Raw genomic sequence first — 25,754 nt, 5'->3', positions numbered from 1 at the left:
AGCTTAAAACAAGTGCTTTCACATGGTGCTCACCAACGTTTCGTTTGTGAATAGGGGAAGGGGGTTAGGTGTGGTCACGGGCATAGATATTCGTGTTTGGTAAAACACATTACTGTGGCATCTAGTTTCACTTCTTCTTTTTCATGAACTAACCGTTATTTTTTTAAACTTGTGGCAAAACATCGACCGATGTTTTTAATGGATGAATTGAGAAAACCCTAGTACTTGCTTATGACATCATAATATCTGTAATTGGAAAATGATCTCATAGAATGTTCTGGAAGGGGGGAATAGTATAAAAGACCCGAAGAAAAAATTTGCCGGGGCAGCAGATTATAGTTGTAACAGTCTGCGAACTTCAGTGTTGCAGAGCAGCCAGTGTGTATTGGAGGGATAGTTTATGCCAAAAGTGAATTAGAAGCCAATAGTGCCTAATGTTTCATCGATTCGAAGAAGCAACAAACAGTGGACTCTCCCCAACAAGCTATGTTGTGTTTGCTGGTCTAGATTGGTTCTATTTATATAAATATGTGCTTATTTAAGCATCTAGCGGCAAGAACGCGTAAAAGTTTGCAACTAAATTATTTTGGTTAATTCGGGTACATGCTGAATTCAAATATTTTGTCTGCCAAGCTACATTGGAACCCCATGACCCTAAATAAATTACCCCATACATGTTCATATAGGGGGCAAAAATTAAAAATGCCCCAATTCACTACAAAACATGTCAAATTATTCGCCTGGGTCTAAGGATCACAAAAATGTAACATATTTGTGCGTAGGGCATATAATTACCAAGTTATGAGGCCCAGCAGGGCCAAGGTCAGTACAGGGGTGAACAATTTAAAAGTTGCTCCGATTTTCGTAAAAGTGGATGCAAACTGTTCCTCAAATTCGAGGGATTCAGGAAAAGAATAGTTTTTACTATCTGCGATGTCAAGTTCAAAAGATAGATGATAAATGAATACAAATTCCATTGAATCCTATATGGAATCCTACATATTTTTTACTCTTTGCTGTGCAGCATGCTAACTTGACATCGCATATAGTGCAAACTATTCTTTTTCTGAAACCTCTTAACTAGGCGAATACTTTGCTACAACTTTTACGAAAATTCGAGCAAATTTGACTTTTGACCCATACACAATAAGCAAAACGACCTGTGACCTTTTGTGCCCCATAACTTTTTTTTGCCGCCCCTTCTTATTCTGTCACCCCTTCCTTTTTGCCGCCCCTGCTTTTACCGGGGGCTCGCGCCTCCACCCCTCAATATACGCACATGTTTTTTTATATCCTAGTGAGTCTTCAACCTATAAATCAGATTTAGAATGTTCATTAATATCATGGTTATCGATCATGTCTTCAGCTTGGAGTTCCACATCTGTTCCATTTCCATGGTTACTGTTTGTTGGATTATTACCCGGCGTGTTTGTCGTGTCTGTGTCAGTGATAGTCTTCTTATTACCCGTTCCTAATATTCGTCCAGTCCCAGTTGTCTCTGTATGAACCGCGTTCGACTTGGAATACACTGCTCGTATCTGTTAAAAAAGCACACAAAGTCAGACAATGATAAATACAGCAGGCAAGATAAGCTCTCCTCCAGTATGGTGGGCTTTGTTGTAGTTTGAAGGGTGCCAAGCCAAATGTGATTTTTTTCACGGCAGTGAAATGATGCCACTTTCCCCCACATCTCATATGCACAGTTTATCCCTTACATATCCTGTGTCATGAATAGGTATGTAGCCCACCAGCCTTGTGGTTAATAGTCTAGGAAATAATTCCTAATATCTCATACCCTAGTTTGTATGCCTTTATCTAATCTTGCCACACATGACAACTTACTAATTAGCTTGTGGGATAGGCTTTTACGACGGGAATTCATAACAATTAGTAGGTTTTTAGCGGGTTCGCCGTCGGACAAGTTTAGAACTGGCTCTGAAAAGAGCCGTTCAATGAAGACTGCCCCTTGTCTACAGAGAACTAGCAGATCTCGCCTATCTGCTAATATAAAGGTTTTGGTGGCTCTGAAAAGAGCCGTTTGCTGAAGACTGCCCCTTGTCTACAGAAACAAGCAGATCTCGCCTATCTGCTGAATTTGTAAGTTTTGGTGGCTCTGAGGAAGAGCTGTTCAATGAAGACTGCCCCTTGTCAACAGAGAACATGTATACTGCATATACTGTAATAGAAGTATACGGCTTACCAGGAACCGTTTGGCCACTCATGGACCAATTGATTGATTGTATGCACGATGAGCGTTTATATCACTTAATTGCGGACGTGGTACAGATTAGCGGCTCTGTGATTGGTTGTTTGAAAATAGAGAGCGTCACATACGATGTGATAAGATTAGCGGCTCTGTGATTGGTTGTTTGAAAATAGAGAGCGCCACATACGACTGATGTCTTTGCCGTCATTTCTATTGATAGTAGAAGTTTCATTAACTCTGATTTCCAACGCTTCACGGGTCAACCTCATCCCCAAGTGAGAAACTTGTGCCAGTTTTGTTGTTTCGTCCCACAGAGGTTCATGGCCTTCTTTGCAAGCATGTTCAGCTAATGCCGAGCCTTCTTCTTTCTTTTGTCTTGTGGCTCTTCGGTGTTCAGATATTCTGACCTTCAGTGGTCGTTTGGTTTGGCCTATGTATTGCTCACCACAACTGCAAGGTATAGAGTACACACATGGTGCACGATCCTTGGGCAGAGGATCTTTTGGGGGCTTAGGATGTCTCTTAATTTGGCCGACCTAGAGTATAATGTTTTGACCCCTGATCGGTTTAGAAACCGACAGATTTTGTCTGATACACCTTTGATATATGGCATGAAGGTAACGCCTTTGTGTTCATCGTCCACTTTCCCCCACATCTCATATGCACAGTTTATCCCTTACATATCCTGTGTCATGAATAGGTATGTAGCCCACCAGCCTTGTGGTTAATAGTCTAGGAAATAATTCAATGAAGACTGCCCCTTGTCAACAGAGAACATGTATACTGCATATACTGTAATAGAAGTATACGGCTTACCAGGAACCGTTTGGCCACTCATGGACCAATTGATTGATTGTATGCACGATGAGCGTTTATATCACTTAATTGCGGACGTGGTACAGATTAGCGGCTCTGTGATTGGTTGTTTGAAAATAGAGAGCGCCACATACGATGTGATAAGATTAGCGGCTCTGTGATTGGTTGTTTGAAAATAGAGAGCGCCACATACGACGGATGTCTTTGCCGTCATTTCTATTGATAGTAGAAGTTTCATTAACTCTGATTTCCAACGCTTCACGGGTCAACCTCATCCCCAAGTGAGAAACTTGTGCCAGTTTTGTTGTTTCGTCCCACAGAGGTTCATGGCCTTCTTTGCAAGCATGTTCAGCTAATGCCGAGCCTTCTTCTTTCTTTTGTCTTGTGGCTCTTCGGTGTTCAGATATTCTGACCTTCAGTGGTCGTTTGGTTTGGCCTATGTATTGCTCACCACAACTGCAAGGTATAGAGTACACACATGGTGCACGATCCTTGGGCAGAGGATCTTTTGGGTGGCTTAGGATGTCTCTTAATTTGGCCGACCTAGAGTAGAATGTTTTGACCCCTGATCGGTTTAGAAACCGACAGATTTTGTCTGATACACCTTTGATATATGGCATGAAGGTAACGCCTTTGTGTTCATCGTCCACCAATTTTTCTGATCGTTCTCCTGTCTGTTTCTTGATTGCCTTGTGAATGAGGTTTGAGGGATAGCCATTCTTGTTCAACGCTTTTTCAATGTGTTTGAGTTCATCTTTTCGATGTTCTTCATCACACAGAGTCAGTGCTCTGTGAACCAGTGTATTGACAACACTGTTCTTGGCAGACATATGGTGACTAGAGTTAAAATGAAGATATTGATCAGTATGAGTGGGTTTTCGGTATATGGCGAAACTCAAGCTAGTGTCTGATCTCTGCACTTTGACATCAAGGAAAGGTATGCCACCCGCCTCCTCAATCTCCATTGTGAACTGGATACACTTGTGTTGATTGTTGAGATGACTTAGGACTTACTAATTAGCCCTAACCCGGTAAAGAGTCTGTCCAGGAGTAGGAATTTTTTAGCCTTTTTTAGAAACATGTTTATAATTGTCGCCCCTCAGAAGTAAGAAAAGTAAGAAACTTTTGCAAAATGAAGACCTAATTGAAGCGATTTGGTGGACCATTTTGGCACTATTTTGTGTAAAATTTTAGTTTGAAATCTTTCGTCGACAAGTTTTCCCTATTATTGCAAGTGTATAAATTTTGTAAAACATGTTAAACTATAGGGCCTAAACTGGCAAATATTGAAAGCAGAAGCGAAAATGGCCACTTGTTTATCCACTACGCAGGGGGGTGTTTGGGGGGGGGGGGTTCCCCCCTCAGAAGTTGCGAAATTGTGCAAAATGAAGGTCCAATTGAAGCCATTTGGTGCATCATTTTTACACTATTTAAATCATTGCTTTACAAGACTTGAGACTCACAATATTAAAGCATGCATGTATTGATGTTGAAGTCAGCACGGAGTCCGTCTTAATATAATACTGACTTGGTGACAAAATGTGACGACGGGCCCTGCATTTCGGCGGGCCGGCAGTAATTTTCACATGCTTTTAGGACGAGGACCCGCTTTCAAGCAATGCCTAAAATAATTGCAGGCCTGTTATAAGACCTACTTCCGATCGACCCGACTGCATGTTTTTTAGGCATATGCCTACTATACGTGCAATAATATTTAACTTTTTCTCTCCTCTTTTTCTCCCTTTTTCCCCTTTCTCTTCTCTTCTCTTCTTTCCTCTTTTCCTCCTTCCCCTCTTTCTTTTTCTTTCCTTTTCCTCCTTTCTTTGCGATTTGCCGACGACGGCACGATTTTGCCGACGGATTTGACGATGGGGGGTGTCACACCCCCCCCCCCCCCCTCTAGCGACGGCCCTGAATTCTCTTGCAAACACGGTGACACCTCATTATAGAAATCAGACCTGTCGATAGGTTGTAAGAGGGGATAGCCATTTCCAGGCACGAATTGGGGCATATATAAAGAAAGTTGTGCTACTTTGCAACGCAATAAAGACCTAAATGCAAAACGAGATCCTGTAGGTGGCTCCCGAGGTGGCTTCAAAAAACTAAATGCAAAATGAGGTTTTAAAAATATTGTTTTCAGAGTCAAGACGCAGGTATCATTATTAAGCCTCATATCACTTATTTATTGTCGAATAAGTGCAGAGTAGGTTAGATATGAATACCGGTATTGAATGTTAGACCAAAGTAGCCTGATCCGTGAACTTGTCTTTTTTAAAGACAAATTCTTGTTTACGACTGACACCCCTCTATTAAAAACAACTTCCACTCTACCAGCACACCCTTTTAATAAGAACACCAAATGTTCCCCCAAATCAGGGTTTTGCCCCCAAAATGGATCATTTTTGTACAAAATTAAGTTAGGCATAATATAACCATAGTTACGAAAAGCTAAGGATCTGATACCCTATCCAGTAATTCCTATATTTAAGGTGGTACTACACCCCTTGATAAATTTGTGATTATTTTTGCATTTTTCTCAAAAAATAATAACACAATGGTAACAAAGGTTATGTACCGTATATTATAGGGGCAGGGAATCCAGTTACTACACTGGAATTTCAGTGACTCAAGACAAGCGGTACGTTTTTATGATAAGAAAAGAGGTACCGCTAGAATGTACCTCATTTCTTAACATATATAATGAATCACTTGTCTGGAATCACTGAAATTTCAGTGAAGTAATTGGATTCCTTCCCCCTATAATATAAATAACTTTGTTTTACCAGTGTGAAGTTATTTTTGAGATAAATACGAAATTAGTCACACAATTTATCGGGGGGTAGTACCACCTTAACATCAATTCCGCATTGCATTTCTGTACGTGCATATGGAAACCTCCACCTCAAAAAAAATCTTTTCACACTACTTTTAATATTTGATTATTTGTTTGTTTTGATAAAGTTGGCCCGGTACTGTCATAATGTAAAAGATGGAAACTCACTCTCCTAAAGAGTGAGAAGAGCAAAAACCACTCCAAAGAGAGTTGAGATCACCCTAAAAGGATGACAATCACTCTTTCAATGTATGATACTCTTTTTCGATTAATGTTCCTTACATCATACCTTCAAAGCAGGGTTATCGGTGACCTGCTAAGTCCAGGTGTCCAAATTGGCAAATAAAGGGTTCCAGGCATCTAATTCTACACAGACATACACAATTAAGGGTTCCAAATCATGGAGACCTGCCAAACCAAGGAGTCTTGGACCCCAAGACCCCTTAAAACGCTACCCCTGCTTCAAAGAATGGTTTTCACTGAGTAACATCAACCCAACAATCCTACCTTAGGAAAGAACAGCATTGAAAGTGTACTGGTAGTGCAGAAGAGTTCGAATCCCGTCACAAGAGCATACGTAACATTGAGATTACCACCAAGGAGTGACAACGGTGCAGCAACTACGGAACACAGCACCACGTTGTATATGGAGAGACCTACGTAGTAGCTGTCATTCAAAGCAGGGACATTGATGTTTCTGGAGAGAGAGAAAGGGAGGGAAAATATGTGGGTCAATGGCAGGTTGTTTGATGTGATCATTTATTATATTTTTTGACAAACCATTATAATGTTCAATTTTAGACCTGGACAATACCAACAACTATCTCACTAATATGTATATATATTTCCAGCTCATTTAAACATACAATTTTGTTTCTTTTCCAACTTATTCATCTTTTTCTGTTTTTTCGTGGTATTTTTTATTCTATAAACTGTATATTTGTGTGCAAATTGAGGGCGCTATTTATTCAAAATCTCAAATTTTGTCTAGCAAAATTACAATATTGTTTGAGAATGAAGCTTTAACAGACCGTTTCTCAAAGTGCTAAATGCTGACAGACTGCCATGAACATTGGTTGTCTTGATATTCAATTAAACAAGGCAATGGGGGGTCAATATAAGGTTTTGGCTCTTTAAGTTGAGTCGATGGACAGCCAATTTACTCGATCTATAGATTAGTATGACTCCAGATTGTATGAATTTTGCCTACCTTGTCTGCCATGCCAGAAAAGCTCCAAATAGCATCAGAAATGCCTTATATATAATGAGAGTCATAAGCCAGATAACAGAATTTTTCGATGTACAAACCACATACAATAATTGGTATCGTCTGTACGCAGCTATGTCTTCATCCGTCTAAAATTAAAAGACGGTTTATTATTACGATGGAAATATTAGTCGAACACATATGCGATGTTCATAATACAGTACGTATACTGCGTGTGGGACGGTTATACACACACATCAAAGGGTCGTACCGTATTACGACCGCCGGAGTAACACGTATTGGCGATGGTATCAATTCCAATTTTCTTTGCTTTAATCTATTTGAATAGAAATGTTACAATACGGCTTTGATGCAGCGATTCAACAAAGTCAATCCCATACGCATCATGGAACGACGGTATAGCTGATAAAAAATGATTTTATTATAATTCGGTTCCGCTTTTTTCCATACGGTAAAATTCGTGAAAAATCTGTATATTGACTTCATTGCTATTATCATGATTATCTAGCTACATTATTTCTGGTAATGGTCTGTTTCTCACCATTTACCTACAACATAAACCTGATCGATGTATAATGTTTTTGATGGGTTCGAGCTATCAGCTATCTTACCTGAGCTACCGAGACCCGTTGTTGCTCCACTACAAAGGGATCCACGATTTCTCTCGGAATCAAAATGGAGACGTCGATTACCAGAAGAATGAAAACAATGGCCACAAGATGATGATCTTTGATTACCTGATACAGTTGAGATAATAGATTCGGTTGATAGGCCAATCAAATTTAGGAAGATCAGGGCTTAAGGTGGTACTACAGATAAAGTTTTTGATTAATTTTGCATTTTTTTCCAAAAAATAAGTACACACTGGTAACAAAAGTTATGCATATTGTATTATCGGGGCAAGGAATCCAATTACTTCACTGAAATTTCAGTGATTCAAGACAAGTGGTTCATTATATATGTTAAGAAATGAAGTTGCGATTTGGTAGTTCACAGCATCTTGCGAATGGTAGTGAGCGTTGGCAAATATTACATAATCATTTCATAACGAGCGCGTAGAAGAATTCAAATATCACAGATATACTTTTGTAGGTTCTGTGGTTCTTGAGTCACGTTGTAAAGAGGCTGAAAAAACATCACTTTTGTAACCGTACGTAACTCATTAACAACAAAAAATCAAACTGTTTACCATGTGAACAATACTTAAATACATTATCCAATGTATAGAAATCAAACACTGCTGAAGACCCCGGTATGGAGAGTATACTCTGTTATTAGACAGTGTGCTCTGATGATATCCCAGTAATGGAAAGCGTATATACTCTACTATTATACAATGTGCTCTGAGGAGACCCCATGCATAGAAAGCGTACTCTACTATTACAAAGTGTGCTCTGAGGAGATCCCAGGTATGGAAGTGTACTCTAGACTACGGTATTACACATTGTATTAGAAAACACACTCTATATAACACATTGTGCTCTGAGCAGATCTTGTGTATGGGAAGTGTACTCTATAGCGTACTCTACTATTACATATTGTCCTCTGAGGAGATCCCAGGTATTGAAAGCGAACACAACTATTACACAATGTGCTCTGAGGAGATCCCAGGTTTGGAAGGCATATACTCTACCATTACACATTGTGCTCTGAGGAGATCCCAGGTATGGAAAGTGTACTCTACTATTACACAGTGTGCTCTAAGGAGATCCCAGGTATGGAAAGCGTATTCTACTATTACACAGTGTGCTTTGAGGAGACCCCAGGTATGGAAAGTGTACTCTACTATTACACAGTGTGCTTTGAGGAGATCCCAGGTATGGAAAGTGTACTCTACTATTACACATTGTGCTCTGAGGAGATCCCATGTATGGAAAGTGTACACTACTATTACACAGTGTGCTCTGAGGAGATCCCAGGTATGGAAAGTGTACTCTACTATTACACAGTGTGCTCTGAGGAGATCCCAGGTATGGAAAGTGTACACTACTATTACACATTGTGCTCTGAGGAGATCCCAGGTATGGAAAGTGTACACTACTATTACACATTGTGCTCTGAGGAGATCCCAGGTATGGAAAGTGTACTCTACTATTACACATTGTGCTCTGAGGAGATCCCAGGTATGGAAAGTGTACACTACTATTACACAGTGTGCTCTGAGGAGATCCCAGGTATGGAAAGTGTACTCTACTATTACACAGTGTGCTCTGAGGAGATCCCAGGTATGGAAAGTGTACTCTACTATTACACAGTGTGCTCTGAGGAGATCCCAGGTATGGAAAGTGTACTCTACTATTACACAGTGTGCTCTGAGGAGATCCCAGGTATGGAAAGTGTACTCTACTATTACACAGTGTGCTCTGAGGAGATCCCAGGTATTGAAAGTGTACTCTACTATTACACATTGTGCTCTGAGGGGATCCCAGGTATGGAAAGTGTACTCTACTATTACACAGTGTGCTCTGAGGAGATCCCAGGTATGGAAAGTGTACTCTACTATTACACATTGTGCTCTGAGGATATCCCATGTATGGAAAGTGTACACTACTATTACACAGTGTGCTCTGAGGAGATCCCAGGTATGGAAAGCGTACTCTACTATTACACATTGTGCTCTGAGGAGATCCCAGGTATGGAAAGCGTACACTACTATTACACAATGTGCTCTGAGGAGATCCCAGGTATGGAAAGTGTACTCTACTATTACACAGTGTGCTCTGTGGAGATCCCAGTTATGGAAAGCATACACTACTATTATACAGTGTGCTCTGAGGAGATCCCAGGTATGGAAAGTGTACTCTACTATTACACATTGTGTTCTGAGGATATCCCAGGTATGGAAAGCGTACACTACTATTACACAATGTGCTCTGAGGAGATCCCAGGTATGGAAAGTGTACTCTACTATTACACAGTGTGCTCTGTGGAGATCCCAGTTATGGAAAGCATACACTACTATTATACAGTGTGCTCTGAGGAGATCCCAGGTATGGAAAGTGTACTCTACTATTACACAGTGTGCTCTGAGGAGATCCCAGGTATGGAAAGCGTACACTACTATTACACAGTGTGCTCTGAGGAGATCCCAGGTATGGAAAGCGTACACTACTATTACACAGTGTGCTCTGAGGAGATCCCAGGTATGGAAAGTGTACTCTACTATTACACAGTGTGCTCTGAGGAGATCCCATGTATGGAAAGTGTACTCTACTATTACACAGTGAGCTCTGAGGAGATCCAAGGTATGGAAAGTGTACACTACTATTACACATTGTGCTCTGAGGAGATCCCAGGTATGGAAAGTGTACTCTACTATTACACAGTGTGCTCTGAGGAGATCCCAGGTATGGAAAGTGTACTCTACTATTACACAGTGTGCTCTGAGGAGATCCCAGTTATGGAAAGCGTAAACTACTATTACACATTGGTCGTTTTGATACTGTTCATTTTTATATTGTATAATATATTATATTGTATATCATCACTTAAATCTTTAATAGTGTACCTTTCTTTTTGTTTTGTTATGGATAACGATGCTGTATACACGCCACATCTTAGTAAACATTCCACCAAAAGCTAGAGTAAATGCAATAGAGAGTGTCCACGCACGAGCCTGAAAAAAAAACCCACACCACCAAACAACAAAACCATTAAATTCAATTTGAATTATGTTTACCTATCATTTTTATGTAAGTAGTTTAGACAGAGTGCGATTTAAGAAATAAAGGGTAACATACTTTTACACCCAAATAATATGTCAGAGGAAATAAAACCGTATATTATTATTATTGAAACGTTTTTGCTGCCGAGCATGATTACCATGGTGATCGTAAATAGCAAAAATTGAAGGAAACATTATTGAAGATAAATATGAAGGGTAAAATGACAATCCCAACAAATCAATTTTACTGTCAGCCATTCGATCAAAAGAGAAGATATTCTCAGTCTAATCTCAACTGCCACAGAGGTTCAACACAATACTCACATAAACAAGTGATAAAATAGCCAGAAATGTATAATAAACCAACAAAGCATACGTTTTGTCGATATTTTTTTTATCAACTTTGCAATTTGATTATAATTATATTTTACTACTTTCTTGGATTTGATGTCAAAATAGAAACGTTACATCAGGTCAAAATCTCCCTATTCCAGAAAAATACAGCACTAATTTTTTTTTTAAATAAAAAAATATTGTCCTGTTTTTCCAAATGAAACATAACTAAATCCTTTATTTAGTTCTAACTAGAAATAAAAGTCAAATTTGGCCAATTTTTGGAAATAAAGGCCAAAAATTCGCGTTTTTAGGGTGTTTTTCGTATGCTGTGACAATGCATTCTAAATTTTGGATGTTTCATTCTTATAACCAGCTATTTAATTAAAGTATTACAAAAAAAAAAAAAGAAAATTAGAGCAAAATTTCGACATATACTCAAGATTTTGAATGCTTAAGACTTATGCCAAGTCTTTGATTTTTGTGTTTCGATGCCGAAAATGCATGTTTTTGGTTCATTTGTCAAGAAATTGGGAAAATAGTGAACTTTTTCTTTTATCTCCTGATAGGGCTAAGTGATGATTAGGATCTAGCTATGTTTCATTTGGCAGAACTTGATAATATTTTTTTAATCTCAAAAAATTAGTGCTGTATTTTGTTTGGAATATAGGGAGTATAATGCAGCAACGACGTGTTTTGCTGTAATATGTCTGTTTGTTTCACAGTTGTTTGTTAATGCTCTGCGTGTGGTCCTTCGCTTCAAGGGAAAAAATTCCAATTTTTGAAATATTTTCTCAAAATATCAAGAGCTATCTTAAGAACTTCTGAACCAATACTGGTCATGTTTGTACTCATTTATATGCATTTTTCATGCTGATTCCAAATATGGTCAGGAAAATTTACATTTCTGAAATTTTTGAATTTTGAATTTTTTTTTTGAAACATGTCGTCTGCAGTCGACACCTGGGTGCAAAGAGTTAAGCATTGTGCAACCTGACAAAGTCAAACAAGACCCAGGTGTCATTTCCTTAAGCAAATGAATGGATACACAAGATGTCATCTATTCTTGGAATTGTTTAATAAACACAATACTACTGTAAGTCTTTTCAAACTTGAAATATATGCCCAGGGTTTTCTTTCCATTACGCCCATGATATTACATCCTGTTGTATCAATAACACTACCTGCAGAAATAGTCTCAATTATTTGGTCTTGAACTTGCGTGTAAATGGAAAAAACACCCAATGACTTATCTTTCAGTTTTAAGCCCTTATAACAAAAATTATTTGCAAGAACATTGAGAGTACCGACATTCCGCGTGACTGTATCCAGTGCTTATTTCTCCGCTTAACGCCAAAATCAGCCCTGGGAATCAGTCACAGAAAAGTGATTTTTAATCAGAAACAAAGGTATGTGTCATATTCATTTTTATGCCTACGGGGATGTTTCAAAACATGACCATTTGTAACTTTTTGAAAACATTTAAAGGCACTTCTTCCACCATGTCATGTCCACTACAACCTTCGTCTCATAAGAAGTGTATAAACCGGTTACTTGAACCTGTTATCCGAATCGCCATAAATCTTTACCTATTTGCACTTCAAATTGCACTTAGTGATCGCGTAAATGGTGTTACAGAATGCTTATGTGCAAAAGCTTGTCCAAAATTGACAGAATTGCATGTACAGGAATTGTAGGCTACTATAATATAATGTAAACATCTCAAAAAAAGTAACCGACCCCCCTTAAATGGTGATTATTACAAATCTGTAATATGCGTTGGAAGCAAAATTTATTGCTGCACATTTTGACACCTCATTTGTAGCAATTGACTATATATTGACGTCACAGCGTACATTTAAATCAATGTAGCCCAAGATTTGAAAGTTGCAGTAAATTCTATTGATTTTGCATTCAATGTAATGGAAAGAAATCTGTGTAATGATATCTGAGTGTTTTTGTATTATAAAAATTTGTATGTAAGTGCAACTTTCAAATCTGGATCTCACTACATTAAATTGATCGGTGTTTTATTGTTTTCATGGCTATCGTATCAAATGAGGTGTCAAAATGCGCATAAATAAATTCTACTTCCAACGCATTTTACAGATTTGTAATACAATAGCCCCTTTTGAATAATGGCCATTATTTAAGGGGGGTTAGTTACTTTTTTTGAGATATTTATATAGGAAGAATTAATTTGATCAAATTAAAATTAATGTTGATGTAAACTAACTCTGAATAAAGTTCACTTGTGATGTATACTTACTCTGCATACGTTCTGTAGACCAGTAAGCGTAGTTCGTGAATAATCCACACCATCCAAGACAACGCTGACATAAGCTAGCAGTAGACCACTGGCGATGATATTGTTCAGGTTGGGACTTGACATTTTGATTTGCCTGTATGACAAAATCAGAAGCATTAAAGGGCTATGACCACTTGACAGCCACAGCCCCCACTTTATCCTCAATATGGAGATTTGGCATCAGAAGAAAGCTCATATTTTTCATATCCCAGAGAAATTATATGCATGAAATATATTCCATTTATATGCTATGAACGAAAAAGTGATAGCCTCATAATACTACATGTATATATTATTTGCTTCTAATAAAAACTGCTGGTGCAATTTAACACAAAACTTGGGAATCGGACTCTTTTAGTTTTAGTAAAGACCCCAATGTGAGGTGCAAACACAAAATGACAACATCTGACAACCCACCTTTAACAAGTTGCAAAATTACGTTTCAAATCCCTTGCACAATGTGTCATATTTTACCAACGCTTCAGTTGAAAATAGAGCTATAAACTCATTCAGCCATAATTGAAAACCTTACTGCGTCAGTTCACTTTCTGGATTAGAAAGGTGAACTGAGCAAGTCATCTAATATTATGTAACTGGCTTCACAGTTCAGTCACATAATGGAAGTCACCATTTAGGATATCCCATTTGAAATACACACTCCATCTGTGGGAGATTAAAGTCATGTCTTGCATAGGGGGTGTATGGATTGCAATTGGAATACCTCAATTTGAAAAACAGCGCTTTGAAAGATGGCTTCACGGCAAGAAGTAGCTTAATGCCCCACAATGAAGCTTTATTCTATGACCTACCTATGTTTTCGCTTACATACATTGAAGATCAGGAAACACAATGACATGACTATCCCGCATCCAGCTACGGTACACATAACTGTGAACACGGTAGATGAGATTGATTGGAGAAGCTCTATGGTTTGAGTAATATCAGAATCATAAGGCGGTTCACCTCCTGGAAAGGGAACAAGAAACTTTGCTGATATGGTATCAAAATGTAATACAAATCACAGAGAATACAACAATAATGGCTGATGTTCAAAATCCAAGAAGACATTAACGGATAAAAAACAATTATCCAAAGTTAAGGCTTAAATTAAATTGAAATACCAATAGCATAAACAGGGGAGAAAAAAGAAATTAAAAGTTAGCTATAATAATGCAACAATGTATCGAATACTCAGTGGCGCACAGTGTCTTCGACCCTATATCTTCATGGCAGGAATCGCCATGGTAGGTTAAATCCACAGCCACGATTAGCCATTTGGTTCAAACCTTTAAAGCTCTTTTAAACTAATAATTAGTCGAGGGACATAACTAAGGCTACTCACAATAGCCGGGTAATCGATCTTGGTTGTGCGTGATTAAGCTTGTATACCCCATTGAGGTCAATGGTCATCGACTTTTATACTGCCTACAGTGAGTGCAGCTGTACTACACGCTGCACGCTGTAGTCCATAACAGGACCAACGCAATATAAAATGGTCAAATTTTGAGTTCAAAGCGCACGGCCAATTTTCAAAGCGCATTCTAGCGACTATCATATCTGTTCAACACGTATTTCCAAGTTTATGAGACCAAATCTGGTTTCTTGAGAAAAAAATCATGACGGGAGATATTCATCATTTTCTAACCCGGTATCAGAAGATTTTCGTCTGATATCAAAATCGTGCATAGCAATTCACGTGTATCGATCCCGTGTATTCATTTTAGTGTCCCTTCTGCACCAAATAATTATTAGCCAGGCGGTGTCGGTGTGTGGCGGCAAACATAATGTAGGAAAATGGCGGGAAATCCGGGAAGGGGGGGTTCATAAATCAGAAAATTTTGCAGCACTTGCCCAAAATAGTGTGATTTTTGGTAATTTGCTTGTGTGATCTGCATCCATCCATCTAATTTGATCATTTACTTTATTTACATTTAAAGTAAAATGTTGTTACATTTAAAGCTATTTAAAGAATAGGTATTGATGATAATGAAGTTGTAATAGAGGGTTATGTGTAAAAAAAGATTGTGTTGGTATGGAACATGGTGGCATTGTAATATTCATAAAAGAAGGTATTGATTTTAATAAAAATGTAAATGTAAGTGTTGACAATGATCTTGAAATTCTTTTGACTGAAATTAATTTGCCTTGTACCAAAACTATATTGCTTGGTACTGTGTATATAGACAACCTGACTCTAATGTTGAATGTCTAAACAAATTAGATTTGTCTTCAAAATATTGCTGCTAATTATAATGAAATCATTGTTGTCCGTGACTTCAATATTGAAATATTTCAAGGAAAGTTAACAACTTAGGTAAAAATTCTAATTGTACACAGTTGATTAATGAATACAAGGTCTATTTTAGATCTTGCATTTGTATCACATCCTGATATGATCTCTACTCATGGTGTCTATCATCTTGGTCTGAATGTAAAAAGATTACATTTCCTCCTAAAATAACTAAATCACGCTCTTACAAGAATTGTAACCAAATTGATTTTATAAATTCACTTTAAGGGATGTGGTATGAACTTTCGACAGTATTCAAGTTGTGGGAGCACATCAGACATATCGAATCGAATTCTGAATACGAGGAATGTCCTTCTAATTATCAAATAATTTTGATTTTTTTTTCGCGATATAATACAAATTTTATGACAAATGATCAAAATTTGATATGTTAAAAGTTCGTAATTTCCAGTTTACTAATCAACGCTGGAGCAAAAGGGAAAACATGAGCAAATTTTCAGAGTGTTAAGCTGTAAGGTTGTAGCTATCAAAGAAGAGTACTTGCAAACCAGTCAATTCTCAGATGATGGTGGATGCGATATCGCTATTTTGACGTCGCCATTGGATTAACACATAATCATGAAATCTTCACAAACAATTCTAAATTTGTTATGTGGTGTCAAAGCAAAATTATCTTACTCTAAAACCGTTGGGGTTCTGCAAAGTACCCCACTGCAAGTATGTTAATTGTCCATTTATAATCGCTAACCGTGTATTGTGAATGGGGCTGTCAGCCCTGTATCTTCGCCAGCCTCGTACGTCCGTGTTGCGTGTCCTATGCCGCCTGTCAATTCTCGCTATTCGCAATAAGGGCGCCGCCAGCGGTTTGCGATGTAATCGTGAGGTATCATGGGAAAATCGCTCGACATCGACATCAAGTCCGCGCAATACGAATATTACCATGCTATTACATAGGAACACGTGACAATATTTTTTAGTTTGTCAATATAACGGTATTACACGCAAATCGATAGAGAAAAATTAATTGTGCACATTTCAAATCACATTAATAAGTATTATTGAGTATCGATTCGCGTGTAACACCTTTATTTTGACAAACTAAAAAATATTGTCACGTGTTCCTATGTAATAGCATGGTAATATTCGTATTGCGCGGACTTGGATGTCGACCTTTCCCATGATACATCACGATTACATCGCAAACCGCTGGCGACGCCCTTATTGCGAATAGCCCCAGACAAACAAGAATAGCGAGAATTATTTACGTACGCAGGGTGCTACTAATCCAGCCAGAACGAAGAAGATTTGCAGTACGCCAACAGTGCGCGTCTCATCCCAAAAGAGATTTATTTTGGCGTAAAACAACGAGGCGAAGAAATAATGATGTCGGCCGTGTTATATGAGACGATAGATGTACTCCAGTGGCTAAAACCAATACCATTATTCTCTAAATATCAATGCAAATTCATACTCACCATTCCTTTTCCAAATGTCATTCAAAGACAGGAGCCAGTTTATGTGATCTCCAGATTTGTATGTTGCAATTACTTCTTCTTTTCCATCTGATTTGATAATAATCAATAATTAAAAAAACTGAAATTTCGAACTCTACATTGTTATGATATAATTGACATATTAGTATTACGCTTTCTGAAAATTTGAGAAGATGAACTAAATGCATAAGAATATCAGGCTTTGATGAAGAAAGTTAAACAATTACTCAAAGCTTATTACGGAACCTACAACTCGTGACTCACGTCACGGTCTGACGGTTTCTGACCAGTAGCAAGCATCATATTCACCAGTCCATCAACCGAGTGAACAAGGAATAGTGATACATTCCGAAAGCTCTCAGGTAAGCAAAAATAAGCTTTGAGTAATTGTTTAACTTTCTTCATCATGACTCAACCAAAGCAGCTAAGTCTACATCAATATCAGGCTTTGTTTACCTCTGTTCTGTTCCACTAGAAAAAGGCCAATACGATCACCTTCTGTAGAGAAGCTCACCGGTCCCTGAGTTTGTAAGATGCAAATTAGTCAAAATTAGTAATAATTCCCGCATATTACGAACTGATCAAACTATAACAAAAATTATTGATACATTGTCAATTAATATCAATACGTAATCCTGTCATTCCCCGAAATACCAACCCGACCCGACCCGTCCCGAACAATTTGGAACATTCTCATCCCATTCGTAAATACTTTCGTTTATACCGTCAGCACATCTTCTTACCTGTTTGATATTGATAAATTTAATTAAATTTCCGTCTACTTTGTCACGGTGTACACGTGTGCAGATAATTTGGCAGAATGGCGAATATCGATTCGTCTCCTTGTTAAAGTAATGTTACGCATGAATCATGACTTGAATTATCTTGCATTCGATGACAGGGATCAGACGGTGTGGCACTAGAGAGAGAGAGAGAGAGAGAGAGAGGGGAGAGAGAGAGAGAGAGAGAGAGAGAGATAGAGAGAGAGAGAGAGAGACAGACAGACAGACCCCGGAGACAGACAAACAGAGAAAGACGTACAGTCAGTCTAGTCTGAAGTACAAAGTACCGACGCGGACGCAAAAATTGTGCCGACTTTGAAGACACGCATACCTGCAGCAGAGACCATAGACATATCACTTGTTTGTCTGGGGCAGAGACAAAGCACTGCGAGCTGTTTACGCGCTGTATATACGCGCGCGTTGTCACTTTGTACTTCGGAGTGGACAAACTGTAATTAATATGCTTTACCGACACTCCGTAGAAATGAACTCTACCAATGTACTTCTTCATGACCTCAGCCCACACCTCATCTCCATAGACGTATGATTCCAGTCGTTTTGTGAAATTTGACTTGTAGATTTCGTGTAAACCTAATCCCAGCGCCCACATTGCATCATTAGCATTAGCTGCCGGGTCTTGACCATCAACACTTATACCGTGACCAACTATGTCGGCTATCATTTCGCGGAACTCTCCTGGGGTCTGTACAAAAATTAAATAGAGAAACAAAAGTGATGAGTGTATATAAATATATGTGTTTGATAAAAGTTGTTTTTTCCTTATAGATTAACTAAATCAATACTAATTTTCGTAAACTAAATACACCGATGGCTCAGTGCAACAAAGCCGTATCTATATAAATGCAATTGTGCTTATGAATAACATTACCCAGAGGTGCTAATGGAGATAGGGTTTTGTTCTCAATTTAAAAGAGTGTAAAACTCACTCCCAAAAGAGTGATTCACTTATAAAACCACTTTAAAAGAGTAATCAACACTCTAAAAGAGTGAATTTTAACTATTTCAAGGAGTTAAATGAAGGACAACAAAACGTGTTGTCCTTCATTTAACTCCTTGAACGAGTTGAAATTCACTCTTTTAGAGTGGTTTTCACTCTTTTTTGAGTGGTTTTAAAGTTAAAAAACACAGTTGACTCTTTTTTGATGGTTTTATAAGTGAATCACTCTTTCGCGGAGTGAGTTGTTCACTCTTTTACATTGAGAGACAATGAGCTGAAGAAATGATTTCTTACATTTACACCCACAAAACATGATCTTCATTTTCATTTGGTATGCATTCATTACTAGTACCGTACTATTTTCGCAATGTTGTTTTACATATTAACAGAATACCAGATGGTGTCAGTAAGATTTCCTATGGCAGCTATTGTATGGGGATACATGTTTAATTATCTGCGTGTTAAGGGGATACTACACCCCTGCTTAATTGTGTGCCTATTTTTGCATTTTTCTCAAAAATTATAGCACATTGGTGAAAACTCACTGCCTGCAGGCCTATCGATTATAAAGAACCACAAACCGCGAAATATGGATATCCAACAAATTAAGACCACAAACCGCGAAAGATCAACAACAACTGCCGCTCAATATTGATATCCAACTAGATTGCCCCGCAGGACTATAAAGAACCACAAACCGCGAAATTTGGATCTGCAACTAGATTGCCTCACAGGGCTACAAAGAACCACAAACCACGAAATATGGATATCCAACAAGCTTAAACTATAAATTAGCTCCCGATAGATGGCAAGGCTTGATGAAAACCACAAACCACGAAAGATCGCCGACAACCGCCGCTTAATAGGAATATCCAACTAGGTTGCCCCGAAGGGCTATAAAGAACCACAAACCGCGAAATTCGGATAGCCAAGTAGATTGCCCCGCAGGACTACAAAGAACCACAAACATTAAAACACGATTATCTTGCTTTGTCGGGGCATTTAGACGCTTATGCGCATTTACCAGTTCCGACTTGAAGTATAGGCCTAAATCGGACTTACTCTCTGTGTCTCTCTGGCATTGTCAACATTGGGTGTGCGTTGTTCATTTTACATTTTCTTTACATATTTACGTTGCCTTGAATTATTAAAGTATATTAAAATGTATATTGATCATTGTGTACGCCTCTTAACATTACAGTCACGCGTGACGAGCAAGTTTTAAAAATAAACGACTGATAAAGTTTGTTTAATTATTTATTGTCATGAATCAAGAATAGCAACTTCAAACATCTATTTTTCGTTTTATTCGTTTTATGGAGCACTTCGTAACCTGATGACTTTCCAAGCTTGGAGCTGCTTGGCTACATTCATAAAAAGAAAAGAAATCTACCAAAAAAACGTTGACAACGTAAAGAAATAAGCAAGTTTTAAAAAACCCACCTCGGCTCACTTTTTGAAACTTGGTCCCATTTTGAACACCAACAGCAAATCACTGTTTTTATTTTATTTCAACAGAATACAGCGTTTCCAACAAGATTACAAGCCTACTTGTTATTCGTTTAATACTTTAATTCAATCATTAATCATGATTATTATAAAACAAAACACAATAGGATATTGGCTTACCATGCAAGAACAAGATAATAACCTTTCAGGTCGTTCCAGGAAGCTTACAAATTAATATCGCATCTGCACATTAAAGATACACAACACTTCTGGAATTGTTTTAGATTTTACAAATGGGACCAAGTTTCAAAAAGTGAGCCGAGGTGGGTTTTTTAAAACTTGCTGATTTCTTTACGTTGTCAACGTTTTTTTTGGTAGATACATATCTTACTTGTCACCAATGCGCTATAATTTTTGAGAAAAATGCAAAAATAGGCACAAAATTGGCCAGGGGTGTAGAACCCCCTTAATCATAGCTTTTGAGACATTTTCTCAAAATATCAAGAGCTATCTCAAGAACCACTGAACCAATACTAGACTTGTTTGTACTCATTTTAATGCATTTTTCATGCTGATTCCAAATATGATAATGAAAATGTACTCTGATATTTTTGAATTTTTAAAGAAAATTTGAGACTTGTCGTCTGCAGTCGACACCCGCGTGGAGAGGGCTAATTCTCAACGTGTTTTTCACTAAAAAAAAGGAACTAAGCTGTAAATGCCTTAATCAGTAGCGTAACGATAACAAAATTAATATTAAAATTTTTAAGCTTCCTGAGATTTAAACTTGAGTTTTTTATACTTGTTTTTCCCTAAAGAAGGAATCAAATCAAACAGCTTTTATCTGTGGTGTTGTATTCACTGATCTGTGATTCCCTCTATACCACAAATAAATAAAGTAAATGAATCAAATAGTAATATTTATACTTAATTTTGCATACTGGTACAACCAGTGTCGTAAGATGTATGCTGACCTGGACGTAATTTTAGATTATAAAGTTAAAATAAATCTTTTTATACTTGTAAATTTTCTCTGATAATAATCCGATCCCACTCTGATAAAATTTGAACAAAACAAGTTTTTTATGTATATAATATCATCTTTTTAAAGAACTCTTGACTTAATTTGAACTATAAGTAGGCCTATGTGCTCTTTTATTCAATTTCATGGGTTCTTCTGGCACATTTTATACGTGTACAATACTTTCATTTTGATAAGAAAGATTTCTTATAATGCAACTCGATTTTCATTTTGTAAAAAAATTCCTCTAACAATTAGGTCTATGTTTTACAAACTTGATTTGGATTTTGTAAGAAATTACTTCTTACACTAACAAAACTCGATTTCATTTTGGAAAAAATGTCATCTTACACCTTCATTTAAAACCTCGATTAACGCGATTTTCATTCGGTAAGAATGACCTCTTATATTTAATCGTATTTTTTAAGTAAAACTTTAAGAAGTAATTTCTTTCCAAATGAAATTCGATATTTTGTCAATGTAAACACAATTTTGAATTAATAAGAAATGACTACCTACGAGGGGTATCCAATAATAGCAATAGGTGAAAACAATTTTGAACATATCGCGCTGCACTACAAGCAGGTTACACTCAGCGGGCTGCAACGTTCTTAGTTCTATTGTGTCTTATTCACATGTGACCTGCCACACAGACAACGAATCTTTGTTTTGATACGGCCACTAAGCAAAACAAAGGTTCGTTGTCTGTGTGGCAGGTCACATGGGAACAAGTGAACACGGAACAAGGGCACACGCCACAAGGGAACAGCCTATGGATACAGGGCCTTAGAGCGCTGACATATTGGAAAATGTTGTCAATCAATATTCATGCATGCAACGTCCATCAGTTTTCGAAATTGGGTGACTTGTGCTTGGCAGGTGCGAAATACATCTGACTGGGTTTTTTAATTACGTAACACATAACGGCATTGGTGTCATCGAATGGCTGCTTAGTGCTGTTATGTGTTAAGTTTTATAATAATTATTATTACATTTCTTTTCCTTTCTTTTCTTTCTCTGTACTTATTCTTTCCTAGGCCTACACTAACTTTATCACTCCCTCGCTATCCTTTCCTGTCATTCCAATATAAATATGTCCTTATCTTTCTATTATTTTATTTACTTCTCATTATTTCTTTCTCTTCATTTGTCATCTTTCTCCCTTCCTGTAGGCCCCCTCATTCTCCATATCCCCCCTCCCCTTTTCCTTCCTCATATCCCCTCTCAAGACTTCTCACAGGGGAGAATCTACCCCACCCCCTTCCACTATTTCTATGCCAATCTCCTTCTTGAAATAAAAATAAATGGACATTTGTGAAAAAAAAAAAACCTTTATAGGCCTATACTTATACTTACATGTATACGCAGCGATTACCATTATAGAATACTATAGAAATGTGGACCTGGCAGCTAATACATTCTGATGTGTAGTCGATCAGCAGGGGCATTCAATTTATTTAAATGAAGCGCCTAAAGTCAGGTGGGTGATAAAAAAGATTACATCGACAACTAAATCCTCCTTTATAGACTTCAGACCCGCACAAGCGCACATTTGGGATACGTGAGTACAATGGTACCACTTTACACATGACTGCCCTTACACATGAGGCTCACATGACTGTATTGTGGTCACTTATTTATACTCGCCTGTTGGGTAAAGCGTTAATATGATGCCGGATCAGTGACCAATTTAATGGCGGAACCCCTTTGTTCGAAACAATGGTACCACTTTTATGAATAGCCTGTCGCAATCTCTAATCGGCATCAAAGGAACAAAGCATTACGTAATCTATTTCTTCTCCTTTCTATCTATCCTCCTTGGTTACACCAGAGAAGATGAGAAAAGAGGAGGTCGCTCGAACATTATAATCCGATTGCCCACAGTTAACCTCCATTCACTTTTCTTTGTGTGGAGTACTTCAAACACCACTTGAATATTCCTTTGTGGTAATCTGTTCATCCGCCACACGCTCGACTGATTAGTAGTTCTCTTAGTGGAGAAAATATTCCACACACGGAAGTACATCGTTAAATTCCCAATTTGGCAGTCAAATCTTGCTTTTTTTTTTCTTTAAAAAAATAATACTAACTAGGGTGACCATGATTTTTAAACGAGTGAAAAAGCATTATATATATCGCAACTCCCATTAAAAATTCAAAAGTTTTGTTAAGTTATGGAAAGTCAAGCATAATTAATTTTCCAGTAAAATTAATATAAGGTCAAAGAAAAAGAAATTTAAATGATAATCATTTGAATATTTGCGGCTGTTTACGGAAACTTAAAACTAGTGTAATCAGTAATTCAAACTCGTGTCAGTTTCTCCATATACTCCCGTTTTGTGTCCAAACGTGTCCAAAAAATGCTATTTGGATCAAAAGTGATGGTCTTTTTCACATGGAACTCGGGTCAAACTTAGCAGCCGGTCATGCCAAACAATACAGAAATTATATTTCGCGGTCAACTGACGTAACAAATTGACATCCGTGCATGCGCCGTTTAGAGCTAGACAGTCGTGACTCGTAAAGCCACTTATCGTATTAGTTGATCAATCGGATTAGATCATTGTTTCCATCAATAGGCGGATGCACACATTATTTATTTGATGTGGGCAGCGAGCGACCTCCTCTTTTATCATCTTCTCTGGTTACACCAGAGAAGATGTAAAGAAAGGAGATAGATCCAGCTATCCTCAAATAAAATATGTGTGTTGCCGCTCAATCAAAAGTAATCACGCTATTTAGGTTTAACAATAAAATACAACAAAAGGGTTCGAACCCATGACGAGTGTGATACAGAAGTTGCTGCTTACTAGTTTTTTCTGAAAGGTCAGTGTCTGTATACCATCAATACTATGCATACCATGCATGCAGGTCCTAACATCCAGTTTATTTCAAATAAAATATGACCGAAGTTCCATGGCAGGCAAATAATAATTTTGCACGCTTTCAACCTCTACGATTTTCAATTATCAAAATATCTTTATTAGGTTTGCAGGAAATAACAGGAAAATACATAAAACAGTAAAATATAGATGATCAAAAATCATCCCTTTTCTAACAAAATCCTAAAACACTCTCCTAAATAATTAATATATGTGACGTGTCATGTCAAAAGGAGACACTTTTGGGCAGGATCGTAAATGGAGAAATAGCCAAAAATCTGCTGGTGGGTGATTTTTTCACAATTTGGGTTTGTTGCTAATTTGTGATGTTATTAATGTTAAAAATATTGTCTGATAGTTTCAGACCGGAATGTAACTGGCATCTTGTATTGTTTGAGACATTTTCAAGTTAATTCCACTCTCAACATTGTCAATAATATTTTTAAAGGCCGATATCTCAATTTCCAATTTTATAATACCATAACTTCCGAACTCAATATCTTTGCTTAGGAATGTCCAAATTCATTTGGGAAAACGGCGTTACATGGAGCAAAATATCTCTATATTTAAGATATGTAAAAACCTCAAAATTCATAACCTGCCCAAAAGTGTCTCCTTTTGACATGACACGTCACATATGTTCCAAAATGGGCGGATTATCCACGTGTGGTATCCCTTCAGAGCAATATCAGGTACTTAACACACACGTGTCATACTTTCAAGGGATTCTCTATAGAAACATTGGATATGGTTTCAATTCTGGAGTGAAAATTAATCAACCGTAGTCGGCAACACACATCACATCAAAGGCTACTTTCAAGTAGATGTGTAACTACTAGAAATATGACTAAATACAATGTTGCTGGACAGTAACGGTGTGGACTGATTTGCTATAATAAGTCTCATGCTAAAATTAACTTGTTACAGTGACAAATCCCTGAGTGTATTAGCCTGTCCCCTCTTTCTATCCATATTGAAAAGGAAGAAAATCAGCAAATCCCATTTTTGGATACGCTAATTGTCAGGAAATCAGACGGGACAATTAAACTGTTAGTATATAGAAACAAGACACATTATATCTGCACTACCAATCTCACCATCCCTTTACAACACAAGCGTAGTGTTATCCGGAATGGACAGGTCACCGAGGAGAAAGACAGAGAGCTGGAGGAATCAAAAATAGAGGAAGATCTTTCGCGTTGTGGCTACCCAAAGTGGGCCTTCAAAACGGTTCAGAATCCTAGTATTGACCAATCTCAAACCACCAAAAGCCGTGGTTTTGTGTACCTCCCTTACAAGCAGGGCCTGTCGGAAAAGACTAGAAGAATTGTCAAGAGACACGTTTATCAAGCGAACTTTAAACCACACAAAACGCTTGGAAATCACCTGGTGCATCCCAAAGACAAAACGGATACCAAAACAACAGCAGATTGCGTGTATGAAATTCCCCGTTTAGGTTGCCCAAAATCCTATATCGGCGAAACTTCCAGACTTTTCGGCACAAGAATGAAAGAACATAAAACTGAATGA

The 25,754-nt window shown here is 37.7% G+C and overlaps 1 protein-coding gene across 1 annotated transcript in view; it reads right to left on the bottom strand.

The window, feature by feature from the left end:
* Positions 1-1,213: 1,213 nt before the first annotated feature.
* The window catches only part of LOC140168015 (gamma-aminobutyric acid type B receptor subunit 1-like), a 68,709-nt gene continuing 44,168 nt past the window's right edge, over positions 1,214-25,754 (bottom strand). The window contains exons 7-16 of the mRNA XM_072191322.1: positions 18,384-18,617; positions 17,589-17,652; positions 17,115-17,201; positions 14,198-14,354; positions 13,350-13,482; positions 10,592-10,699; positions 7,695-7,820; positions 7,066-7,211; positions 6,363-6,552; positions 1,214-1,538 (exon numbers count right to left, since the gene is read on the bottom strand). Coding sequence (XP_072047423.1) covers positions 1,311-1,538; positions 6,363-6,552; positions 7,066-7,211; positions 7,695-7,820; positions 10,592-10,699; positions 13,350-13,482; positions 14,198-14,354; positions 17,115-17,201; positions 17,589-17,652; positions 18,384-18,617 — 1,473 coding nt within the window. The 3' untranslated portion in view covers positions 1,214-1,310. The remainder of the gene's footprint in view (positions 1,539-6,362; positions 6,553-7,065; positions 7,212-7,694; positions 7,821-10,591; positions 10,700-13,349; positions 13,483-14,197; positions 14,355-17,114; positions 17,202-17,588; positions 17,653-18,383; positions 18,618-25,754) is intronic.

This window comes from Amphiura filiformis, chromosome 13, assembly GCF_039555335.1.
Source record: "Amphiura filiformis chromosome 13, Afil_fr2py, whole genome shotgun sequence".
Lineage (NCBI taxonomy): Eukaryota > Metazoa > Echinodermata > Ophiuroidea > Amphilepidida > Amphiuridae > Amphiura > Amphiura filiformis.
The sequence above is the reverse complement of the archived record's forward strand: the minus strand, read 5'-3'. Positions and strand labels throughout refer to the sequence as shown.